The 13,751-nt window shown below is 34.6% G+C and overlaps 3 protein-coding genes across 3 annotated transcripts; 2 read left to right on the top strand and 1 right to left on the bottom strand.

Moving 5' to 3' along the window:
- Positions 1–6: 6 nt before the first annotated feature.
- LOC109161251 (3-oxoacyl-[acyl-carrier-protein] synthase, mitochondrial-like) lies at positions 7–3,441 on the top strand. Its single transcript, XM_019309573.1, has 12 exons — positions 7–95; positions 175–246; positions 671–757; positions 851–1,002; positions 1,307–1,387; positions 1,484–1,517; positions 1,653–1,719; positions 1,826–1,902; positions 2,347–2,407; positions 2,521–2,603; positions 2,798–2,869; positions 3,123–3,441. Exons 2-12 carry the CDS (start codon positions 232–234, stop codon positions 3,285–3,287), a joined length of 894 nt encoding a protein of 297 aa, XP_019165118.1. The 5' UTR covers positions 7–95; positions 175–231; the 3' UTR covers positions 3,288–3,441.
- Positions 3,442–4,796: 1,355 nt separating this feature from the next.
- On the top strand, positions 4,797–6,641 carry LOC109161248 (uncharacterized protein C6C3.02c-like). The gene is made up of 5 exons (XM_019309570.1): positions 4,797–4,919; positions 5,719–5,775; positions 5,868–5,942; positions 6,037–6,197; positions 6,320–6,641. Exons 1-5 carry the CDS (start codon positions 4,898–4,900, stop codon positions 6,410–6,412), a joined length of 408 nt encoding a protein of 135 aa, XP_019165115.1. The 5' UTR covers positions 4,797–4,897; the 3' UTR covers positions 6,413–6,641.
- A 1,476-nt stretch (positions 6,642–8,117) lies between these two features.
- Positions 8,118–12,917, bottom strand: LOC109161240 (gamma-glutamyl peptidase 5-like). Its single transcript, XM_019309559.1, has 3 exons — positions 12,425–12,917; positions 8,702–8,851; positions 8,118–8,602 (listed from the first exon to the last, which is right to left on the bottom strand). Exons 1-3 carry the CDS (start codon positions 12,734–12,736, stop codon positions 8,333–8,335), a joined length of 732 nt encoding a protein of 243 aa, XP_019165104.1. The 5' UTR covers positions 12,737–12,917; the 3' UTR covers positions 8,118–8,332.
- Positions 12,918–13,751: the final 834 nt, after the last annotated feature.

Here is a 13,751-nt window from a genome sequence, read left to right as displayed (position 1 = left end):
TTGCTAGGTTTATAGGGTACGCATTATGTGCTGCTGATGAAGCCCTCAAGGATGCCAATTGGATACCGACCACCTTGGATGAGAAGGAGCGAACAGTATGTATTTTTCTTTGCTTTGATATCAAAATGTGATTTTCGCCTGCTTTGTGTTGGCATCTAAGCAGAAATCTATCAGGGAGTCTCCATAGGTGCTGGAACTGGAAGCATTGTTGATATTTTGGATGCATCCAGAATGATCAGCGAGAAGGTTAGTTAATGGCAAATCTTGCTTACTTATTATAAGTTAGTTCATATATGTATGCCCAGTTTGGATGAACTTATTTTTAGTGTATTGAGCTTATCTACTGCTATAATACTTGGAGCCAGTTTGTGCCGTGTTTGGATAGACTGATAAAAACAGCTTATGGATTTTGAAAAGCTGTTTTTAGCTTAATGTTATCAGAATAAGCTGAACAACAGTTCTCCAGGAGCCAATTGAAATACCAATCCCATTTAAACTATTATAAACTTATTTATGGAGCTTGTTTGAAAAGCACTTATCATAAACATGCTTATTTAAGTTGTTTATAGTCATATTTCAGTCATATCCTCAGGCATGGACTTGAATATAACCAATGAGCATGTAGGAATTTCAGTATTATAACAGATAACCATTCACTTTGTGGTTGTAGAACTCACGTCGGATTAGTCCATTTTTCATCCCACGGATACTGATCAACATGGCTTCGGGTCATGTAAGCATGAAGTATGGATTTCAGGTATGTCAACCACATTAGTTGCATTTTTTATATTAATGTTGAATAAAATCTTTTAAAGATAGTTGTATATTCTAGTCTTGTATTTGAATTTAGGGACCAAACCATGCTGCAGTGACAGCTTGTGCCACGGGAGCACATTCAGTTGGGGATGCTACTAGGATGATCCAATTTGGTGATGCGGATGTCATGGTTGCTGGAGGGACTGAAGCCAGCATTGATGCTTTATCTATTGCGGGGTTTTGTAGGTAATGGCATAATGCTCAACATTTATCTCTTTGAATTTTAGTGTGACACTTCCTGATCTCAATTTTGGAGCCAGCTATTTATATCATTAAGGCCAGGGGTCTGAAAGTAGCTTACTGTAATATCTTGCCATTATAGAATCAGGTTGCAGATTCTTAACTTGAAAAGAAAAATCATTCTTCAAAGTTCAAGCATGGCTGCAAATGATTCCATTCTACATACATGCTTAGAATCCTGGATAAATTCTCTTGTGAATGTGCCTTTTGATATGTTTTGCTTTTAAACGAAGTGGTATTTCTAATGCAGGTCAAGAGCATTGACTACCAAGTATAATGCTGCACCACAAGAAGCTTCAAGGCCATTTGATTGCGATCGTGATGGATTTGTGTAAGTGATAATTCAACTTACAGAGGCTTTCTTATATTGATTGGATCTGAATTATCTCGTTCTCTCTAATATCTCTTCTGTATTGTTGAATCGCAGCATTGGTGAAGGTTCTGGTATTTTAGTATTGGAGGTTAGTTTTCACTCATTGGCTCACCTGCATTTTGATCAGATATGACTATTTTTATTTTTTAGTTTGTAATATCGCAATTGGTGCATTCCTCTTTTTTATTTTTTATATCTCACACGTTCGGTTTTATTTCCCAAGGAATTGGAGCATGCAAAAACACGAGGGGCTAAGATATATGCTGAGGTTCGTGGCTATGGAACCTCAGGTTTGTATTTTGTGTATGCAATCACATATGCATATGCTGGATTACTCTGTTTGCCATTTCCCAATTTGGTTTCAGCTTTCTGACGCAACCTTACTAACTTGTTCAGGCGATGCATATCACATTACTCAACCACATCTTAGTGGAAGAGGTGCTATTCTGGCCATGACACGTGCTCTAAAGCAGGTGAGATAGTGCGGCAATGAGATTTACTGCTGACATGGCATAGTCAATTATCAGTGTGTTCATATCCCTCTTATTGTTGTTGAGCATATAATATAACATAAACATAAATGTGCAATCCAACTATCAGCTTAGGCTTTTAGTTGAGATGGAGCACATGCTTAATTTGGTATCAGAGCCATGCCAAAGGTCATGGGTTTGAATCTCCACGCCACCCGATTCCACCCACATTTTTCTTTATGATGGTGTGGTGGTGATTTTTTTTTTGGGGTATATTGCACTAGTATCTGCATCCCGCCTTGGCCGCCTTCCTACGGGATGGGACTAATCCAGCTGAATCTCAATCAGGTCCCGCTTAGGAGCAACCTTCCCAAAGGCGTTGTTGCATACACATGGATTTATCTTATTCTTTAACTAACATGCTATAGTTTGTTATTCCTTTTGCAGTCTGGTCTCCATCCTAATCAAGTGGGTTACATAAACGCACACGCAACGTCTACACCTTTGGGTAGTAGTAGTTAGATATCACAAATTATAATCGATTTTTACAATTGAAACAATTTCACTAGAAATACATTAACATTTCAAATAACTTGTTAGTCAACGTACCCCCTTTCTCAGGTGATGCTGTGGAAGCTACTGCAATAAAACATGTATTTTCGGATCATGCAATGTCTGGTGCTCTGGCCTTCTCCTCGACAAAGGTAAGCTCAGAGTCGAGTGCTCACAATCATTTACTCCAGCTACTATATACATCTTGACCTAACCTTGAAATATTCATTAAGCTGCTAACAGAAATTTTAGTTTTCATCGATATTCATCACATAAAAGTTGAGATATACTCCGGTATTCTGTATTCACCATTCGGGTTGTTTCTTACTTTGTGCCAAAACACCAGGGTGCGATTGGCCATCTACTCGGGGCAGCTGGAGCTGTAGAAGCTATTTTTGCTATACTAGCACTACGCCATGTACGTTACATTTGCTGCATTTTTTTATTTTTTTTTATTTTTTTGGGCGTACAACACCTGATATTCCTACGAATGTGATACTAATCCAGTAATCCGGATTTGGCACGGGCTTTTGTTGCATTTGAAGTGAATTATATAGGATGCTTTTACTAACAAAGTCTATCTTTAAACTGTTTGATCTTTTCTGCTCTTACAACTATCTAGCAGGCCATTGATTGTTGGGATTTTTTTTTTTTTTTTTTTTTTTTTGCAGGGAATGGCGCCTTTGACGCTAAACCTTAAAAAACCAGATCCCATATTTACTGGTGATTTCACGCCATTGACAGCGTCGAAGCAGATAGATGCTAAGGTTGCTCTATCGAACTCGTTTGGCTTTGGAGGAACAAATGCAACTTTGCTTTTTGCTTCCATCAACTAATCGTTGAGTTAGGAGTTTTGCTGGAAAATACATGTACTCCTTATTTTTACTCCCAACTTCTTACTTAGTGCATAGTTAAAACGAGAGACTTCCTAACTTGAGAATCAACTACTCAATAATCGTCACTTTAATTCTTTAAATAAGATATGTCTTTGTTTGAAAAGTATACCCCTCAAGACGAGGATTTTTGTGAGTTTGATCTACTATTGATTATTTTGGGTTGATGCAGTCATTTCAGTTAATGTTTATTTATATTACATGTAACAAAATTAATTAGTAAATATTTGAGAAAATAACATTGTTTAAAAATTAAAACAGAATAAATTTCACTTTTAATTTATATATGTATCAAATTTGATCATTGACTATTAATATTTTCAAATTAGGTGCATGATTATGTAATTTGTATCTCATTTGTAAAAGTACAAAAAATTCTTATTTTTCTCATCAAAATTTCGGCAATAGTTAACAAAAAGCTTGGTAAAAAATTAGACAACATGATCAAATGTGATACAAATTATATAGTATTACACTTAATTTAAAAATATTAATAATCAAGAATCAAATATAATACAAATGATATAATCATGCACTTAAATAATTTAATTTGAAAATGAGTTAATACCCAAAATGGTCCCTCGACTATGCCATAATTACCAATTTGGTCCTCAACTACCATTCTTACCCAATTAAGTCCTCAACTATGTAACTTTTACTCAATTAAGTCCTCAACTATACAATTCTTACCCAATTTATTCCTCTGTATTAATTTGACTATTTGTTGACTGTCAAAAGTCGGGATAAAATTATAATTTTACAAGATTTCTCCTTCCTCTCCATTTAGCAGTGCCAAACCATGCAGCAATACACTCCGATCAGATTTCGATCGTCAAAAAATCGTTGGAAATCAAATTCATGGGCTATCCGATGCATAACCACTATTTCGATACTGACAGGTTTAGAACCCAACCGGAGCTTATTGCTACATGGTTTGGCGCTGCTAAATGAGGAGGAAGTATAAAACTTGTAAAATTACAACTTTATTTTCACTTTTGACAGTCAACAAACAGTCAAATTGACAAAGGACTAAATTGGGTAAAAATTGTATAGTTGAGGACTTAATTGAGTAAGAATGATAGTCGAGGACCAAATTAGTAATTACGACATAGTCGAAGGACTATTTTGGGTATTAACTCTTTGAAAATATTAATAGTCAAAGATCAAATTTGATACATATAAAATAAGGAGGGATCAAAAAGTGAAATTTATTAATTAAAACAGTAGAACAAGACGTCAAGAACGAAGTCTCCAGATAACGCGCGCATATTCTCTGCTAATCCGCGAATCGGGAACGCTCTGCCCCAGCGTCGGTTTCGTGGGCTTCATATCGAGTGGTCGGAGACTAGAGGAACTCGTGCAGCGGTCGAGATATTGCCACGTAACACTCGCAATCTAAACCTCGTCTGACTTGACCAAATATCTCCATTCAGCGTATATATATAAATGCGCGCATCGTCTCCGGCGTTCCGTGAAAGGATCCCATATTACGCAACCGTTTATCAACCGTCTCTCTCGTCAATTTTCTCTCTCTTTTTAGGTTTCCCCACGACATGCCTCGCCGAAGCTCTGGCGGTGAGTTTCTCAGATTATCCTCAGTTTTATCTTTACGTTGATTGGATCAACATGCAATCGTGCTAATTTCTTAGGCATATATTACGTGTACATAGTTGAATTATTCTGTTATGGTTGCTGATGGTTCTGGATAAGAGAAAGGGATTTTCTTTTGGATGAATGGGAGCGATGATTATTTAATCATAAATGCATTAGTGGCAGTGGATTTCAGTGTTCGAGCCTTGATTTATAGACATTGAAGAAGAAGAAGAAGAAAAATAAATTTGTACTACGTAATAACCTATTAAAAGTTGAAAAACCAATGCTTTATGCAGTACTTGTTATTAGTTTTTTCTTTCTCTGGTTTATTTGGGCTCTTTTGTTTACCTAAAGGCGAGCTGGTAAAAAGTTTGTCTGAACCATATTTAGCTTATTGATTATATGGCCTTATGTGAAATATTTGATTTGTGCACTGGGTGGAGTTATTAGGATAGGCAGTAGCTGAGTTTGAATCATATTTCAATGTTGTGAAACTTAATTCGATTTCTTTAATTTGTGCCTTCTAAATCATAGTCCTGGCATCTAATGTGTTTTTCTTTTTAAAATGTTTGATCTCCTCATCTTGTCATACTTTTTCAGACCTTGTTCTCTGTCTTTGTTAAGTTTTATTTTTAGTCTTACATTTGCCTCATTAGTCCTTTTTGTTGATTTGTTTTAGGTGTCTAATACATTTGTCTTTCTAACATGTTTTTAACTTCCTGCTACTTCTTCCCTTCCTCTGCAACTGCTTGATTATTGTTATTATTATATCGCTATGCAGGAAGATCTGCACCACGTGCAGCACCTCGACGTTCTCCAGCTCCAGCTCCTGCTCCAGGTATCCTTTTGCACTTGCAAAGTTATTTACTGATTAACCTTTCTATGGTCCCCTTTTGATCTTCTTTTGTTGTCTATCGTATGTTGTTGCAGTAAACCATGCTCCTCCTCCAGCTCCTCTCCAGACCAGTAGTGGGGGACTGGGCATTGGATCAACCATAGCTCAAGGTGAGTAGATATTTCCTGTGATATAAGAAGCATTTTTTTTTCTTTCTATGGAGGAATTGGGCCATAATTGCTGTATTCTCCATCATTGTCACAGGCATGGCTTTTGGCACTGGAAGTGCTGTGGCACACCGGGCAGTAGATGCTGTCATGGGTCCTCGAACCATTCAACACGAGACTATTCCAGCTCAAGCATCCCCACCCAACAGCTTGAGTGGCTCAGATGCTTGCAGTCTGCAAACTAAGGCCTTCCAAGATGTATGTCAACTCTTTATTTACCTTCATGTGTTGGATTTCCCAACTCTTAGGAGTAAAGTTCTTATTATGACACATTGATTCTGGAAGTGGTTCTTAACATGCAATTTGTCAACTTATTGCAGTGTCTGAATAGCTATGGGAGCGACATTACCAAGTGCCAATTCTACATGGATATGCTATCTGAATGCCGAAGGAACTCTGCTCTGAATGCTTAAGACTTCACATTATGATTGTTGAAGGCCTTCTGTGGTTCTCAATGATGAATGGGCACACATGCATTTACCTTACTTGTGGTTAATGTAGTTTTGCTTCCAATAAACTTTTGTAATTTTGGTTGATTGAATTGAACATCATGGTTTTTGGACAAACTATAGTCACATTATCTTGTGCCATTTGTTTCCTAATAGTCTTGATGTATGATAGATGCTATTATTGGCTTCCATTTGTCCTTCTCTACCTAGTATTAAGATCATTATTTTTTACAGGGTAATTATAACCAAATTGGTAAAACAATTAACTTAATAATTACAAAATTTAGAATTTGATTTCTCATTAGAATCCTAATAACCTCTTTTTATTGAACCGATCAACTATGACTTCTAAGGTAATTGATGGGACGAAAGCGTATTGTACACAACTCGGATCCAGGTCGGTTCCGTTGGTTTAACTGATAAAGCGCCCTTGATTTAACTGATAGAGAGCCAATTAATGTGACAGTGGGTTAGAGGTTCTCGAGCTCGGTAGCTGTCATGTATGTAAACATCCAAAAGTCCCCCTTAACATCAATGAATACGGTATTTATAGTATTTATAGCCTATCGAGGACCGTCGCGTAGAGGCATGCGGCCATGCAGGGTGAAAGTGGCGGCCCAAAGATTCCTGAAGTGATTGGACCATGAGATTGAGATGATCGGCCCGACCTTGGTAGCCCAGATACAAAGATGATGACATTCCCTGAATTAGAGCATCCTTTACTGGATCTTGGACGGTAATGATGGCCGGGAAGTAATTCCATGAAGACCGGAAGTGGTCGGTGCGGTTGGACTAAGCCCATGGGGTTAGTACTGATCAACGTATAGGTACAATGCTTGGAGAATAATCCCTATAAGTAACCATATCTCTTTTAAGTTTAACGTATAGGTACAATGCTTGGAGAATAATCCCTATAAGTAACCATATCTCTTTTAAGTTTAACTTTTAACATGAGCGATTTATTGGTCTTTTTAGTTTGATCAACTCAATTCTTACAGGGCGTTTGGTTGGAGGGGGGAAATTATGTGGGAAAGGAATTGTAATTCCATGGGAGTTGAATTACTGGGAATAAATGGAAATTTAAATTCCAGTGTTTGGTTGACAAGAATAGAATTACTGGGAATTTAATTCCAATGTTTGGTATACATGGGAATTGAAAGGGAATAAGTAGTCAAAAATGTCAATTATTGTTGTTAGACATTAATTTTAAATTAAAAAAAAAAGGGGTAATTTTGACTCATCACTATCTTTTTTTTCCCAGGAATTAAAATACCAGGGGGGACATAGGATTTTAATTCCATGAAAATTGGGGTATTACAATTCCATGGAATTGCAATTCCCTCCAATCAAACTACGGAATTTAATGATCTTTGGAATTAGGTGGGAATTAAGTGGGAAGGGAATTTAAAATCCCTCCAACCAAACGCCCTGTTAGTGGTAGTAGATCAATTATGGAGTCCTTTACCACTTAGAATGTTAGTGGCTTTGAATTTTCAATTCCTTGTTACAAAAATCAACTCAATTCTTAGTGATAGTTGATCAATTATGGAGTCCTTTACCAATTAGAATGTTAGTGCCTTTGAATTTATCTCGTTACAAAAATGATTATTTTCTTGAATGTTGTGACATCAAAAGAACTAGAGTAACTAGATAAAGAACACGGAGAACATAGAAAATTCTAAATAATTTAATTCAAGTGCCAAAACTCCATTATTCAAGTACAGGCCAGTTTGTCATTTGTTCAACAGCATTGAACGAAATAAACAAGACCGTGTTATGGAATATCCATCCGAAGCCGAGGGTTTCAATACCTTCTCATCAATGGCTTCTTCTACTTCTATTTACACTCCCATCAAAGACCCCAAGGAAATTCCAGGCTTCCCATCACAATCTACCCTTGAGAAAGCCAGTGCACAGCTTCCTCCACGCCTCCCTGTCTGGCTCATATGCACCCAGCTTCGCCTTTGCAGAAATGGCGACGTCATCCTGAATGAGATTACGTTGGCTAAGGCGATCAATGAGATGCACGAGTATATCCTTGGTGTACTCGGGGTGACCTTGAATGCCCATGATGTGATCTCCATATCTAAACATTTCAATTCCGGTCTTGTTCGACCATGCCATGATCTCTGCCTTAGCTGGGAGTTCTATAATCTGCTCCTCATATCCAGTCCAGTCATTTTTATTCAGACAAAATTATAGATTCGGAATATATACATAAACAAGAGAAACTGTTTCTGTGGAACATATTACCTCGTCTCGGTGGCACTCAATAACATGAAGGGAAGTAGGCAGGTTTAAAGAGCTGAAAAGCTTGGACGGTGATATATGAACGTCCGTCACACCGATGTCCCACCCGGATGTTGCTCGGCCTGTCTTCCCTCCTAACGATCGTCCCAGTATCTGATCACATCAACACACCCTTTTTGTATAAGATACATAATAAGCTGATAAAAGAAAACTGAAAAGCCAGTTGACACATTTCACATGAGACATCTTCAATTTTTGGTTAGGGAAGCAAATCTTGGCACCTTTTCATCCATATAAAAAAAGAGACTATTTAGGAATGTGTAAGATTTGAAGTCGATATTTGGAAGTGTGCTGAATGTGAAGTCTGCCTTGTGACCATAATCGGCAAAAAATTATAAGGTGTAAGCCAATTTTAAGTAGACTATTAATGACACCAATAGACAGCTCCTATATGGAATCAAACTTGAATTCTTATCAACTTAATTGGGGATAGACATCCTAACTTAAGATTACATATTCAAGAAAGTGATGATAGACATACACATACTACATAGTGAGAGAGAAGATAAGAAGAGTGACTCTCATCTTTCCAGTCAGATCGCAATAAATTTATACAATAGTAGTTGACACATATGATACGTAACAAAGGAAATAAATGTGGGAATTATTTAGTTTTGGTGAGTGATGAAATATTGTTGAGAGTTTTAAAGAAAATATTATGCATCTGGAAACAGATGCCGAGGACACTTGTTAAAGTTGTTGAGCTTTGCTTTCTAGGTGTATTCCAAAAAAAAAAAACAGAGACCAATTTGAAGTCACTTTCTTGAATTACGTGGGCTGTAGACAAATTTGCAGTGTGAATATTTCAGCACGTGGAGGGGACCAAATTAAAGTGACAAACTGAGAATGATTTTAAGTTTGGCTTTTTGATAGGGATATCTATAAACTTTCTTAGTTTACCTCATTATTATTCTTAGATAAGATCACAAGATGGACTTCACCTAATGAAATACCTTTGTGTAGGTATTGTGAACTTTTTTATAAATCAAAAGAAGTTATGGGGAGCTATATGGACAAATTTTAGGGCGTGTAAGATAAGCAACGACACAAAGTCTCAATTTTTAAAAAACCAAATATTTATTTTTGACCTAGCTATTTAAGAAATTAAAAAATATCTAAAAATTAATCTTAAAACTAATTAATTTTTTTTTCTAAATCACTTCTCTCTCTTAATAATTAGGACCTAATTAATTGAACATGGCAAACCATTTTGTAACTGAAAAAAAAAAAAGAATCATATATTTTACGGTATTGGTTTTAAAGATTGCACTTATACTTTTGGTAGGACCTCATTTATTTATAAGAACGGGGCCACAAAATTTCAAAAACTGGTCCTAGCCAGAGCTATAAAGTCAAGTTCAAATCTCTATGAAAGCTATATGTTGACTTTCTCAATTTGAGTCAGACAACTTGACAATTAGACATTATTTAAAATGTACATTCAAATAACGATTACGAATATTTCTGAAGGAAAATTATCCCTCAACGGGACATCTTCTTTCAAGAATGTATACTAAATTTTAAGTGTAATAAACAAAATTATTAAATAGTTCCTGAATAATAAAATTTTGGTCGCCCATATTGGTGTGCCCACACATCAAGTTGTTGAACTGAAGACAAATATACTATGTTACCTTAGTATTGAATATATTTGTTGACTTTTTTTTAAAAAAAATATTACTATATTTTTATTACAAAGTATTACCAAGACAGTTTCAAGCAAGATTTAAGGCCCGTACGGCTTTATACTTAATTTTGTTCGTTGACATCTTAGTTTATATAAATAAATATAAATATAAAATACTCCGTATATAATTATAATGAAATAGAGTTAATTTCTTAATAACAATTTATATAGAAGTAGCCAAGTAGGTGTCTAATTAGCAAAGTATTGTTTGGACCACGAATACAGTCAAAAATCACGTAATTGAACTTTATGAGTTAGAAATAATATACATTATGAATTAGAATAATATACCTTGTGTTAGAATAATGTATATTATGTGTTAGAATAATGTATATTATGTATTAGAATAATGTACTTTTATGTATTAAAATAATATATACATTGTGTTAGAATAATAAAATTTTTGGAGTGAGATAATGTACTTTATGAATGAGAATAATGTACATTATATTTTAAAATAATGTACATTATGAATGATAAAAATGTATATTACACTGAATCACGTGAAAAAAATAAGCGAAATGACATCGTTTTTGAATCGTGGTCCACATCATGTGGACCACGGTCCGCAATAACTATTGGTGTCTAATCAGACTCCCTGGAAAAGCCTAAAAGCCACGGCCCACGTACTAGCAAAGTAGCAAAGCAGAAAAGTTTAATTTAAAGAGAAAGTGAGAACGTGCCAAATTATAAAACGACCAATGCTTCATATTAAAAAATTTTATTTAAAAAAAAAAACAGTAGAAACTAGTTAGGCTATATCAGTGCCATACACATCATATTAATTGGGTTTGCACATCATTTATGTACAACTTATATGAATCAATAGAAAGATATACAAATTATGCCATGCACATCCCATCAAGATTACACATGTCAATCGAGTTTATGATGTATTATATAAAGTATGAACACCATGTGTATTTTGTACCTAGATACTATATTAATAAATATATATACACTTATCTGTATAACATTCTTTTGATCCCACAAAAATTTCACATCATATCCATTTAAAATGAAAGCGAACATATTAGAATGCATCAAATCAAGTATAAATAAATAAAAGAAATATGCTATTTTCTCAAATTAAAATCGCACTCAAAGCATGATGTTATTTAATGTAACATGACTCATAAATAAATTAGGACTACACAAAAACCTTTGTAAGTATACCTAACATTTAAATGGTACAAATGTCTAACATTTGAATAAAATCAAGTATATATAAATAAATAAGAAATAATGTTATTTTTTTTTTGTATTAAAAATGTGTTAGCACATGCCATATTATTTAATGTAATGTGACTCACAAATAAATTAGACTACATAGACTTTCTAAATATCTATAATATTTGAACTAGTATTAAGTCCATAAGAAATTTATTAGTTGAGTTCTTAGTATATTATTTATTACTCCATAAAACATTACAAGAGAAATTTACCAGGGTAAATCCACTTTGTCTAATAATTTACAAATTAGACCAGAGAGAAATCGCACAAATCGATGTCACAAGTTGGAGTTTGTTGATAAAAAATTAAACCCATAATATCTTCATACGAGAGTTCATATGGGTCCTCCGAATATAGTAATTTTGTGACGTAGTTTTTTGACTTTTAAATTGTTATCATTCGCAATTAAAATTTAACCAAACAGTAACAATTTGAAAGTCGAATGATCACGGCTATTTCAAAGTTTAAGATGGGCAAAATGGGCAAAATCACTATACTCAGAAGAATCCAAATAACTCGTTCATACGAGAATCATGATTCACTCACCTATCACTTTCGGGTCAATTGTCAGAAAAAAAAAAATCTATTATGGAGTGATGATGTGTCAAAACTAATCAGCGATTAATGATGTTACGCATCTACTATCATCATCGTGATAATTTTAAAAAATACTCTATAAAAATCAATAAAAATTAGATGGAAGCAAGTTTTAAAAATTGTTATTAACAAAAATAATAGAGGAATACCTGATGGCCGAAGCAAATGCCTAAAATCTTCTTCTTCATGGCATCCAGCTTGTTGAGAAGATTGAGGAGCTTGCAGATCCAGATGTCATTGCCGTGAGCGTCATTGCAGCTGCCGGTGATGACGTAGCCGTCAAACTCTCCGATCTCAGCGTCCGTCGGGAACTCCCCCTTCGCCACGTGGAATACCCTCCAGATTTCGCCTTCCTCGCCCAGCATTTTCACGAAAACCCCAAAGTAACCCCCGTATTTCTTCTTCACGTATTCGGAGTCCTCTGCGCACAAGAGAACAGCGAACTTTTTTCCCAATTCCATTATTATCCCCTCTCTCTATATATTTACCTGATCTGATTTGTGTGGATATATATAGCTCTCTCTATATATATCAATCTGAGTTATAGAGAGAGAGGGAGAGGGAAGGAGGAAACAGGGATGGTGTTCGCGGTTGAGCTTTGGAGGTATGAGATGTCGGAGATGAAACAATAGAGAAGCCACCCCCTGGTATATATAAGCGCGGCGGAGTAAAATGCCAGAATATGAGAATGATTTTACGTATTTGTCCCCATAGAAGATTAGTAGCGAATTAGCGATTCGAACTTTTCGGTTTTTCCTCTAATTCACTTATTTGCCCTTGATTATGTGACTTTCCATAGTTCCCATTTCCCAATACTACTAGTTAATGTAGCTTGGGAGGGTCTTATTTAATAAGAAAATGCCATCTATATCTCTATATCTATATATAATCTTCTATCTTCTATATATATATATATATATATATATATATATATATATATATATATATATATATATATATATATATACTAATATTTTTTTATGCGCGATGCGTAAAAAATAGGTGTCCAATATTAATACATTATATTAAAATTTTAAATTTTAAATTTTAGATATTTAAATTATTCTAAATAATAATAATAATAATGTAAATTATTTTTATAAATTTGATATTTATATTTTCGGTAATAATTAACATATAACTCAAATATATAATGTGTATATATTATTATTATTGAAAGAGATAAGAAAATATATGGTGGATGCATGTGCATAGTAACAATACTGAAAAAGATAACGAAAGTTATAATGGTAGGGGTATGTTTGTCCAAAATTGTACAACTTGTATAGCATAATGTACAAAAAAATTTAACGGACATAAATGAGGGGTATAACTTTCATTCACACTTATTATGTTTTTAGATTATATATATATATATATATATATATATATATATATATATATATATATATATATATAAAATCATCCTATTTCAATTTTCCACTGGCATATATGCTCAAAGTGAGCAGATCTCTT

This window comes from Ipomoea nil, unplaced genomic scaffold, assembly GCF_001879475.1.
Source record: "Ipomoea nil cultivar Tokyo-kokei standard unplaced genomic scaffold, Asagao_1.1 scaffold2922, whole genome shotgun sequence".
Taxonomy (NCBI): Eukaryota; Viridiplantae; Streptophyta; class Magnoliopsida; order Solanales; family Convolvulaceae; genus Ipomoea; species Ipomoea nil.
The sequence above is the reverse complement of the archived record's forward strand: the minus strand, read 5'-3'. Positions and strand labels throughout refer to the sequence as shown.